We start from the raw sequence: 12,951 nt of genomic DNA, 5'->3' as shown, positions 1-12,951 counted from the left end.
GGTCCACGCAAGTAAACATGAATGTAAACAATGTAGGATTTAAAGCGTAAAAACTGTACTTTGCAAATGTTTTATTTGGGAAGAAATGCATCCAACATTTTGCCAAATTGCTATTTGGTCAGAAACAGTGAAAGTGATCACAACTTTTGTTTGTTTACAAGAAAACTAAACAGGACATCTTGAACATATTGTCTATAATGTTGTGCATTTTGCTTAGTTAGTGTTTTCTGTGATGTATTTCAGGGCCACTGCAGGTTAACGCTCAGAACGCAAACTGAATCTGAGACCTTTCTGGGGAGACAAAGGTTCAAAAGCAGGTTGCTGCTGTATTACAGACAGATATAGCACAGTACATATCCATTCTGGCCCGGACACTGAAAATAGATCTCAAGATCAAACTACTTGGGACACTATTTGAGTCTTTGGCGAGAATCCAGCGGTGAGATGTAATGAGCCGTGAGCTGAGCTGGTTGGGGATTAGTGCCTCAGTCAGCGATCAGCTTCCCACAGCTATCATTCATGAAATAATCCTAAAATCGGCCTCATCATCGGCGCTCTACTTCAACGTTTTCTGGTCTCATCTGCTTGGATAGTTGCAGTTATTTCACTCCAGTATGGCCCCTCATTTTCTACAACATGACTTGTTTGCCGTGTTGTTCCCTCTGCATGTTTACTGGAGTAAATCACTCTGTCTTGAAAAACTGGTCGCCTAAACCAAAATCCGTTTAAAAATTTCCTTTTAAGAAGATCAAAAACAGAAAATATCCGTTAAGTTAACAAGTTTTATTGTGTTCCCCAAAGACAAAGATTCCAGAGTATACATGTGTGGATTGTCATTGAATGGTTGCTAACTATGTCACAAAAAATAATCCCTAAACTATCAAAGTAAACATTTGAGAAATATATATATATATACATAAAAATATACCTCTGAGAAGATTCATATATTGACATTTCCTAACAGCTTATAGTCAGGGCTCAATCAGTAGCAATGAAGACTTTTATGAACACATGCAGAAGAAAAAAGGCCCCCACCCCATCCCAACACCAATATGGAACACACTGCTATCACGTTTCTGAGGTGTTACAGGTAGTATGGCTGGCATGGGGAATGTATATAATATATATACCATACTAAGTTTTTACAGACAGAATAGATTCTTTGGCGTTTTGTTAAGGTTAAGTATATTTTTGCATATTTGGTAATCACCTGAAGTGCTCCTGTTGTAGCTCTACAATGAGCTTTTTTTCCTAACATCGGGTGGGTTCCTCAATAAGACTCATGAGTAAAAAATATTAACATTGCACTCTCCTCTTTAGGCACATAAAAAGCCTCATTTCAATCGAGCTTTCAACTGGTGTGGGATAGTACATCTGATGACTCTCCAGGGTCGAATTAAGCTACTTTAGCCCCAGTTTGTGCCTATATTAATCTTAATATCTAAATTTCCTACTTTCCCACCTGGATAAAGAAACTTAGCAATAACGCTCATCCACATTGTTAGAAGACTCTTTGAGGCTTCTGGGAAAAACCTTCAGAACAACAATAAGTGTTGTTAGACAAACTTTAAACATTATGAAAATACACCAATTGTTCAGCTTATGAATCTTTATAAAAACCCTCTGTGACGTGCAAACTGGAAGAACAGTGAAAAGGCCATCCATTCCTGCTCGTCAATGACTCCCACAGGTTGATTATTGTGTAGAGGAGGCGGAGGAGGAGTTGACAGCTAACCTGTTGATACATTCAACAAACAGCCACGTCTGGAGAGACTAACAGGATTGGCCAGATGAGAGCTTACCCCCCCCCCCCCCCCCCCCCGCCCCCTCAAAAAAGAAGTATTTGATGTGTGCTGGAATGATGCCTTTACATATATCAGGAAAATGTGTAAAGAAATGCTTACATGTACTTTTATAATAAATGTAACAGATCTGATTTTGACCCATCTATATTATGAAGCAAAACAATATTTTATTGACCATAGAAAACCCATAATTCCCTCTTTTTAACCCAACCAAACACAGCTTGTATGATATAGAGCACACAAAGACGGACCAAAGTCTCTTTTCTTATAAAAGGTTGAAGCTGTCAGGAGAGATATGCTGAATTTTAATGTAAAACACTACTTTCTCCTGTCAAACAGTCGTTTGTCTCGTTGATGGCAGCACAAACGAATAATGTGGAAGATGAACCACTAATCAGAAAAAAAAGAAAAGAAAACAGCCAACCTTCCAAGATACAAGGTGGCTTCGTTCAAGCTACGCCACTCTCCGTTTATCCAATCTGCTGATATCTTCGTGGGGTCGGGGGTGGTAGGGCTGTCTGTGTTAGATGGAAATCCTATCACTCCCCCAAATTCCCCTTAAAGTCTTTAAAAAAAAGGTGACACCTCCCAGTCAGTGAAGAAGAATTGTTTGAGGATTTATGTCAGAGTGAGTGCCGAAGCAGGTTTTCAATGCTTAAGGGAGAAAACAGGCAGAAGTGGTGGGGGATGGGGTAAGGGTGGGAGAGGGAGGTATAAGGAGACAGTGTGGCGGTCACTCCTCGTCTGAGCTGCTGTTGTCCAGAGAATAAACCATGAAGGTCAGATCAGGCCGGGCCGGTACCATGGGGTGGCCAGGCTTCACGATCTCAAAGCCCATGTAGTGGAACGTCTTGATGATGGACACTGAGGAAACGAGAAGAGGGTTTGAGGTTCAACTGGAGCCACCTGAAACCCGTTTTACTCAGAGATTCCACAGTAATCGTGGAAAGAAGAGCCCTAGATATGCCGCCATCGCACCATTTGAAAAGAACTTTGGTTTGCGGTGTAACGCCGCAACTGTGTCTCCTTTGACAAAAGCATCCTGGCTGTGTGGAACCAGAGAGGCCGTGACACTTCACGTCACCGGCCGTGTGACGTAATAAATAAGCATCGGAAATATGATTACCTCAAACAATAACGGAGAACTAATGGCTTTCTATTTTCTTTGGATCAACATTCTGTGCTTATTAAATTCCCCCCGTGGCTCACTCCATTCACAAAGTGTTTGTCTCTGTGACTACCTCCATTACCGTCTCAGAGGCGGAATGATTCTGACACCCCTTTCAGTCTCAGTACCTTTTACAATAAAAAAAGGAGTAATACTCCAGCAACGAAAAGGCAGTTTAAAAGTAGTTATTTATATAAATAGTTATTTAAGTTATTAAAGAGTTGTTAGGGAATTTGCACTACAAGAGTACAGGATCAACAAAAACGTGCATTGACACAATATTCATCTGGTATCTGTGCAATAAGAACATAGTTTCATTTTCTTTGGCAATATAGAACTATTTTGTTGCTCCACCGCAAAGGTGGCAGTGGGAAACGCTGCAGTCTTCTTTACAGCAGGATCTCTGCATAAAAGGGACTTGCGCTAATATCCGCCTTACATGTCCTGAATCTCAGTCAACAGCAAGTTTGTAACTGGTTCGTTAAGTTATGCACACAATCTACAATAAATCCTTATTATTGACTACATACCCAAAAAATAAAACAGCGTTTAAAAATAAGAAGAGCTCTTACATCGATCCCCTCTGTTTTTATGGAACCACAGGAACACATAGTTAACCTTGATCTTCTCCTCTGCAAACTCCAGCAGAGCGGTTAGCCTGAGAGAGAGAGGGGGGAAAGAGAGAGAGAGAGAGTGGTTGAACAAGGGAGTGACGATGACATACATAATGTGTTATTCTCTTCCCCTCTTTACATAAGTGCTGCAACTTTACATAATAGTGCAGTGGCAGCTGCAAAGCTGGCTGCAAAAACCGACCGGCTCTGTGCCCGCAGCAAGCAAGGTAAAAAAAACAAGATCATAACAGCCTGTTGTGCACAATTTAAACCCACATGGTGTGCAGACACACATATTTCCCTTGTGATATCTTGCACTCAATAAGATCATTTATAACATTAAAAACAACATAATAGCAACTTTTCAGACTAAAAGCGGCCGGAATAATCCTTTAAAGTCAAGTGTATTTATATAGACAGGCGTAGACTCAATTTACTTTAGGCTAGTAGCAGAAAAAAATATGCAAGTATAATGCATGACATTGTATAAAATATAGTATGTATTGTTATTATTATTGAAAGGGGATAATAAAAATACTGATTCTTACAATAGTTATATCATGCTTAAAACCAAAATCTTGTGAAAAAAATATTTGTTTTTAATCTGATTTTCAAAGTAGACACAGTAACAGACCTAAGGAGTTAACTTTAATGCATCCTTACCCCTCTTTGCTCCCCTCTACCAGCGGCCCAGCAGGGATCTCCAGGAAGAGGCTTTCTCCTGATAGAGCCGTATCCCAGAAGGCTGAGCGGCGCTCATTCAGTTGGTAGTGGAAACGGAGAAAAGAGGGGTGCCCACTAGCTGGAGTGGCCTGCGTCACCGTTAACTTCTCATCCTGGATTATTACAGAGAAGAGAGAAAAATAACCGTTTAGATTAGCAATTATTTTTCAGCATTAATGAATCATTTTACTAGAGAAAAAAAATGCCTAATGCCACTTTTCTTTTCTGTTGGTCAAATATTTACCACATCAATGCCGCACTGAAAAAAGTTGAGACCAGTTTGATTTGTAGTGCGTAATGCCGGTCATACAGCGTTAAAGGTTGTATCAGCGATTCTGGGCCGAAACATAAATGATCACATTCATCTGTTTTTACCTCACGATCCGCTAGCTGCCCGCCCCATAAGCAGGCCGTCAAAAAAACGAGTCTCTCTAGGCAGCCTAGGCTCCGAGATCGCACACAAAAACAAATGGTACTACCAACACCTCAAAAGCAAAATAAACAGTGTTCCAACCAATCACAGACAAGGGGTGGGGGGCACGTTCATGAAAATGTGCGTCCATGATCATTTTCAAAACACGGGAGGGAGGGGCTAGCTGGCTCTGTTTGTTTTGGATCTCGCAACGGAAGTGAGGGCAACCAGAATCGCTGATACAACCTTTAAGTGTCTGGCCTCATTGAAAATGAATTGTAGAATGTTAATGACCCGTAAAGACCCAATCTACAATTTACATAACAAACATGTTTTAACCTTTTACATCATCAGAAGACATCAAAATATGGACTTAATACTTGTGACTCAACTTGGGAGTGATGGGAGGTTAAAATGGGTTCATATTTGAATCAGAGATGGTACTTTCTTGTTACACATGACACGACTTGGCTCTTTAAAGAATGAAAAATAAATGTTGTATTATGTAGACAGCTTTCTGCTTCTAGGAGCAGCTATGGAGTGAAAAGAGTCGAATAGGAAGTGGTTGTAGTGGCGTCAGTATCATCAAGCAGCACTGAGGATCATGTCTTCCTTTAGCTTTCTTTCTTTGATTGCTCAAGAGTATGCTCTACTTGATTTGGTGTATTGAGGAGGACAGAGGACACAGTAGTTTAAAGAGAAAACATTTTTAGCCTGTTAATTTTGCTCTCAAAGTTCACAAGTTTGATGCATTTAACTTTAAAAAGTTAGAAAACACATTTTCCTCCCTGGAGAGAATGCACCCGGAATCACTGTCATGAACACTGAGCAGTGTCGGAAACCACTCTGGATGAACGTGTAAATGTGCTTAAATACCGAAAAGGACATTTCAATCAAGTTATACTGTGTAACATAATTTCCATGTACAAATCTAAAAGCACACGGTCTATACCAATGTATGCAAGAGTCTGTGAACAAATCTGTGACCGGTAACCTTAGAAAGGGTCTTTTCACTCGCTGAGGACAGATGAGGCTGCTAATATGACAGTTATGACTGATCTGTCTGGTCCTTAATCTCTAATCCCCAGGGACAGTCAGTCACATGTCTGGGGTACAATTTGACGCGTCTGCACACACAGTAGAGAAGACAAAGCCGTTTGTGAATATCTGTATTGTTTAACTTTCTGATGTTCTCTATGTGAATAATCATAACTCTATACTTTTGAGCCCATCAAGAAAAAAATAGGTGAACTAATAAATTCATATTAAAACCACTGCAGGTGCAGATGATGAGTAGGATATTGATTAAAGGATTTTTAAGCTAAAAATCAACTAATTAGCAAGGCGTTCCTGTGTGTATTGCACTGACTGAGTGGTCCCTGAGGGATGAAGCACTTAACACAATCATTACATTAAGTGAGCAGGGGCAATACGAATAAAACGTGCCAATTTTTTCCCCCATTCTACTCTAAATCCATTTAACTCCTAAAGATGTATTTTATTACACATAAAATGTATTTAAAATACTGAGCCAGGACAAAGACATATCATTTAAATCTCTTTTAATCATGACTTGAGCCAATTTTTTTTTATCACAATAGTTAATGTGAACTCACCAAGCAAAACATCACTGTAACTCAGTGCATGGACTTCCCCTCTGTTTTACAAGCAGCACTTTGTATTTTGGGTTCAGATGTTGTGTGGTTATATGTTTCTGTCATACAGGCAGAAAGCCAGGCAGCTTTTGACAGCTTTCTGTGCATTTGTGTGAAGTCGAGGATTGTCACCTTGTGTAGTAGCACGCCAAGAGAGTGATCCCTGACCGTCCCTCGCCCACCCGGGATCTTTAGTTGTGGGTGAGGGGCATCAGGAACACCACAGAGGCCCTGGAGACTGAGGGATGGAGCTGGTCAACCGGGACCCTGGTAACCAAGAACTGAAAGAAAAAAGATCAAATGGTTAGACATTCATCTTCTCTCCTGTACTTGCTTTAAAAAATATAATAATAATAATGTTCCGTGTTTACAAGAAAACTCTACAGACAAAACTGAAACTGAAACTCCTGATGACTAATCTGCTCTGCTACTGATGTAAACCTCTCAGCTTGTCGCCTCACTCATTCACTCCATTTAAACTTCATTAAGCTTGTCCATGTCATTAGCAAATCTAAAGCACCTGTGGCAACATGCCGCACCTCTACAGTATAGAGGGCAGCCTGAGGGATTTAACATGAGCATAATACTATTTTCTTGTTTTTATGCTTTGTGATTTGCAGGTTTTTGACAGTTTGTCCAAATATCTATTAAAGCATAACCTAATGTCCTTCAGTGTGATGGATTGTAATGTATGCCTCAGACCACACACAAGTTTCTCATCAGAAGATTGAGTGCTTAGTTCAGAGGATTTTCAAGGAAAAGGTATATATTTTTTAGTCCCCCAAAGTAAGTTTCAGTAGTAAGATTTATTTAGTCAATTAGTCTGTGAATTTGAAGTGGTGTTTTGTATGAAAAAACTCAGTCCTACACAATTAAAAAATAAATAAATATCATAATACATACATACATACAATACAGTCGACAAGTTTGTGATGTGGGCAAACTCCAGCAAGTTTCAGTCCATTGCCTCTCTTGAAAAGTCATTATAGGAAAGCCAAAATTAAGCCTAATGATTTAAAACTGCATTCTAATTGTTGTACTTGCAGTAGATGGCATGTATCATGAACAAGCACATGATCTGTAAACACCTCTGCAAATAGCTTGAGAGGCTTTCGGGAACACACATCTCTAGTGGTTTGAGTTACAGTCGTGCATCTATGATATGATGGCAGCTGGTTGATGCTGCCAAACTGGCCTGGATATGAAGACTGGGTATTCTCATTTCTTTGCATTTTGTTCTTTTAATTTGGCAAACACCTTCCCTGCATGCCTCAGTTTTGTCCCGAGAGATTCTTTAATACAACCTGACATAACACGCAATCTTCTGTCTAAAACTGCACCGGATAATCCGACCTGTTTATGAGTGAGTATTGATATGACCGAGCCATGCACAGTAAAACACACATGCATCAGATACATGCATCTTGGTTTCTGTGACAGGGACTAGGTGTGCCACCCGTTCTCCCCTGGGGGTAACCCAGACAACCTGATCTGCAAAGCTACAGTACAAGCCAAGAGAGTGAGCAATGGAAAACAAAGCTCATTATGCTCGACCTTTTCACTTTGCAGCAGCAACTTTACACAACCTTTCCATGTCTCATCACTTCTTGGTTCTTAACAATGCAGAGACAACATTTTTACTGAATTTAGGTAACAAAAATTGTCGTGATAATAATGCAGGAACATAAGAAAATGTTTTAAACGTGCTATTACTTATTATCACCAGTAGGGTACATTTAAGCACACATGTTATTTTTTAAATGTAAACTTGTCCTTGCACATTTTTCAATGACTCTATGTTTAAGGTTTAGGATCTCCCTGACGTTTCTTTCCATATAGAGCATGGCCAGTGCATTCAGACGATTTTATGACATTGTGTTCCTGAGGAAGGTCTGGATTCTCTTCAATGTTGAGATGCCAGGTAGTACGCAGATGGAGGAAGAGATTACTATGCTTGCCAAGACCTGCTTCTCTTTTCCATTTTCCCTTCCAGAAACAGACAGAAGAGCCTTCATCAAGAGTCCTTGATGAAAATGCCAGCTTGTTTTGAAAGGCAACACTTTCGTCTTCTGACATTTCAGCCACACTCAGCCCCCCTGTCCCATGAAGCAACTCCAGCTGAGAGCTGCAGCCTTTAGCCTCCCTAATAGGTCACAAGGTCAGCCTAAAAACAGAATATAGGTTACATTTTTAAAGAAGGTCCTGGCAGACTTGACAGGTGAAACAGTCTGTGTAGACCAAGCACACTCACAAGCCTGGACTGTGTTAATATGCTGGAAAGGATTTAATCATCTTTGTAATGCAGTGAGACTTAAATATGCCAAGTGCGTCAATGTCTGATTTTGCCAGGATGAGTGAGGACATGTGTGTCTGCAAGAGGAATATTCCTTTAATTTTAAGGATGAATGCTTCAACTGCCAGTTTCTTCTTCCTGATTTGTTCTGAGAACTGATTCCGGTAAATACTTCCACGGGATGAACAGAATTTATCAGAGTTTATCCGACAGCCAAGAAACACACAATACAACCAAAACAGGATGCAGTCTGGCCAGTTCTTCAAGAAGCACTGAAACGCACCCAACTAACTTTAACACACCAGCTTAATAATGAACAATTATTAAAGTTAAACCCAGCTTGTTAACATAAAAAAAACTTGTTATCCCCCGAAAAAGGTTAAGGGTTGGAGATTAAATAAAAGATGTATGTAGGAAAATAAACAGCAGATTCCGCAGACCTCCTCTGACCCCTGGATGTTTGGCAGAGTAGCGGAAAAGATGTTTAGGCAGAAACAGAAAAGGCACACATGCTGCGTGTGGATGGATGTATTCCTGTCAAAACACTCCATGACCCTGGACCCAAACTGCAACTGTGCACGGCCAGTCAGACACATAGAAAACAACATACACAACCACCAAACCAGTCTAAATAAGACAGACCAGTACAAAGCAGGATATTCAAATATGCAAAGCGTTAAAGCAGATAACAAAACTGAGAATGCCTGACTGGGAAGTGCAAAAAACACAGTGGGAAACATAAAAGAAGGAAGGACCGCCACCTAGGGAGAGTAGAATAGTTTTTATTTTATGCAATCATCATAAAACAAGAGTAAAAATAGAAGAAACACCAATTAAAAACACACCACACACAAACCACTAATATGGAACACATGGGTGTCCCTTCCTAGACATTTAACCCACTCAAAATAGAGCTTGAATGTAGTTTGCGACGTAACTGTATTACAAAATATAATACGTAGGATGATAATGGTACTACTGTATGATAGAAAATGTCACTTTTCCTCCACATTTTCCCACTCTGACACCTTCTGTATATGTATAATATGTGTAATATTTCCATTTTCGAATAATCATCAAAGTATTTTTTGACTAAAATTGCCAAAAACAAAACAGTTCCAACTTTTCAAAACTGAATAACGCGCAACTAATGATTTGTCGACCAATTATTTTGAGAGATTGATAAGATTCATAGTCTATTCATTTCAGTAAATAGTGAAAAATGTCAGTCTGAGTCCAAGATGAAGTCTTGTCTCACAAACAGTCCAAAACCCAAGTACATTATGTTCTTTATGATTTAATAAAAAACAGAGAGAGAGAGAGAGAGAGAGAGAGAGAGAGAGAGAGAGAGAGAGAGAGAGAGAGAGAGAGAGAAGCAGCAAATCCTTGAATGTCCAATATTTTTCTAAAAAAAAGAGTGACAAACAATTGATTGACCAAACATTTTTTAACTAATTATTTCAGCTCTAATTGTTTGGTTTTGGATTGTTGGCTTGCTTTTTATGTCAACCTGGGTTCTGAGGAATTGTGACTGGCATAGCCTACTGATAATGAAAATAATAATCATCAGTTGTAACACTAAAACTAGTCCTTTTCCACATGCAAAGAGCTCCTCCAAATTTGTTGCAGCGTGTTTTTCCGTGTTTTTCCAGTGGAAAGTGTTCATTTCAAGCCCGTCTGCAACTCATTACTCAATTGTAGATGCATGCTAAAGGTCTGTATCACAGCCTCGCCTGCAGTCAACGATAATAGCTGAGGTTGACATCTCCAGATGTCAACTGAAACTAGTTGGCTTTTTAATGTTTTGGATTTGTTACGGAAAATTCAACAGCACTCAGATCCAGAATCCTCCAGCACCAAAGCAACCGCTGAAAAGATCAGTCAGCCAGTCACTTAAAGAGACACTCAGGTAGGTCAGGTTGGACACACACACACACACACACACACACTCACAGATCCCATTGCTGTTAAGTGAACCCGTAGAGGAGAGGGTGTTATACAAGCAGTCTGATGTAGGCCAGTTGATGCCTTTAGCTGACATGGCCGTTAAAAGTCAGAGTGCTAATATAGTAGTCACTGCTCCGGCTCACAGCATCAATGGATCTCTCCCTCCCTGCATGTCAGATGATAAAACCCACAGAGGACAAAAAAAGGCCTATGCCAAATCTCTATAGGACTATTATGGCAACACAATAGGAGGAATGTCCAGTACAACACAAAACACAACAGAATATGGTCTCTATTTTATGAATGTATGGATATGCATACTGTAAAAAAAAATAGGAAAAGTTAAAGTATTAATATGCCACTACCTTCAACACAGTTCAATAGTAGAAAAGCCTGCTCAAAATGTTCCACTCAGTATATCTTGGTCACAATTATTTGATAACCAGGGTCCCTTATTGTAAAAATATTATATGTATTAATGAAAACTATAAATATCACAAAACATATGAAAATGTTTTTACGCAGTTTCCTCTTACTTGAATGGAAGGATTTGCATTTTTTCTTGTAAATAAAAAAAATGTAGACTATTTGGGACTATAAAGTAATCAACAGATTATCAATAGAGAAAATAACTGCAGGTTTCAGCCCTATGTCTTACTTTATTGGAACAAACAAGAATCAAATTGCAAGTTTCATGAAGAAACTGTGATACAAAAAAAAATACAAAATGTGTTGACATTGGATATCCTGTCTGGGGTTTAAAATGTGGTCTGCAACTGCCCACATTCAACACTGAGATTGATACTCAATTTCACTTCAACTTTGCACATTATTATATATTCAAGGATATTTTTTCTGTTGTACAGTCGGAGAAAACATCAAATTGCATCTAAGCCATCTCTCTGGATATTTAACCAAAAATCCTTACCAGCATCAAATATGCACGCTGATATAAACATTATATAAAAACGTAATTCACCTTCATGTTAATCTGCAAATAAAAAGGCCAGCTCATGTTCATGTTTACAGCCCCCTATCTGCAATGATACTTAAAAACAAATCAACATACTTATACTTTACTTTTGTATTTCCTTTTTATGTTATGTTCTACTTGTAATAGTATGTACTATATTAGGTTTAGCCACCGAGCACTACAGAGTTATTAAAATGAGACCCAACTTTACCAGCCGCAACACAAATTCATCAGTCACTATAATGAATCAGTAGTTTTACTTGTGTAAGCATTTTGATGCTATTACTTTCATATTAGTAAGACTATTAATACTTGAGTATGTTTTACACTGTAGTATTGCTACTTTTACTCGAGTAAGAGATCTGAATAGCTACTTCCTCAAACACCGTCTATCTGTCAGTGTTGTTTTCCTAGTCTTTTGCGAGGAAGCTCAAAGTAAAGCCAAACTATTTTAATAAGCTCAACTCTATAAAGGTTTCACACCTAATAGAAACTGAAACAAACGACTAAGCGTCACTCATTGTACTAACTAACATCGACAAACATCGCGTAGCTAACGTGCGTGTCTTAATTATTCTAGAAGGATTAGCGTCTTCCTACCTTTCCTCACTGTTCAGCATGATAGCTTCGGGGAAACACGCGTCTTTAGGTCCTTTTTGACAACTAAAACGATTTGTATTCGATAAAAAATCGATAAAAAAGTTCACCATCAGTAAGTTAAGATAAAACCTTTCTGCGGTAAAAATATCTTGGGCGACTGTTTGTAGCAGATGTAGCTGCGTCTTCAACACATCACTGCACAGCAGCGAGCCTGCGGTTTACAGCAGCAGGAGGGGGTATTTATAGCCGCAGCAAGGCATCATGGGTAATCCAGACTGGTTTTACAAGCCTTCATAAGAAAGTAAACAGACGTCTGACCAGACGGTTAGAACACATCTAATAATAATTACTGCAGAATGAATATGATAATCAATTAGTTAAGTAAAGTGTAATGTAACTTATTCACACATAATGGTAGTTTTAACTACATTACTTTTATATTACAGTATACATGATGATGCCATATTTATTCAGGTAGGCTGGTGTAGCCCTTACTACCCTTACTGGTCGGGTCATGACCCATTTTGCTATGTGAGAACAGTAAAAATACCCTAATTTTAATTATTTTAACTGGACATGTGATGACTTTTCCCAAAGTGACCCTACAGTATATACACAAAAATGAACATATTTTAAAATGTGCTACTTTTGTACAGCTGTTACACATTTGTGTACATTAAGGCTGTTCTGGGTCAAATTTGACCTTTTTCTATTGAAATGAATTTTAGATCCACCAGTGTGGGTCAAATCAAGGAACACTG

At 39.0% G+C, this 12,951-nt stretch overlaps 1 protein-coding gene across 1 annotated transcript; it reads right to left on the bottom strand.

Annotated features, from left to right (window-relative positions):
• Positions 1-768: 768 nt before the first annotated feature.
• Positions 769-12,399, bottom strand: oaz2a (ornithine decarboxylase antizyme 2a). The gene is given in 6 exon segments (XM_084017601.1): positions 769-2,669; positions 3,546-3,631; positions 4,251-4,423; positions 6,510-6,590; positions 6,592-6,658; positions 12,191-12,399. Coding segments are annotated over 6 exon segments (648 nt in total). The 5' UTR covers positions 12,301-12,399; the 3' UTR covers positions 769-2,538.
• Positions 12,400-12,951: the final 552 nt, after the last annotated feature.

This window comes from Eutrigla gurnardus (genome assembly GCF_963514095.1).
Source record: "Eutrigla gurnardus genome assembly, chromosome: 9".
NCBI lineage: Eukaryota > Metazoa > Chordata > Actinopteri > Perciformes > Triglidae > Eutrigla > Eutrigla gurnardus.
This window is presented reverse-complemented; position numbering and strand designations above follow the sequence as displayed.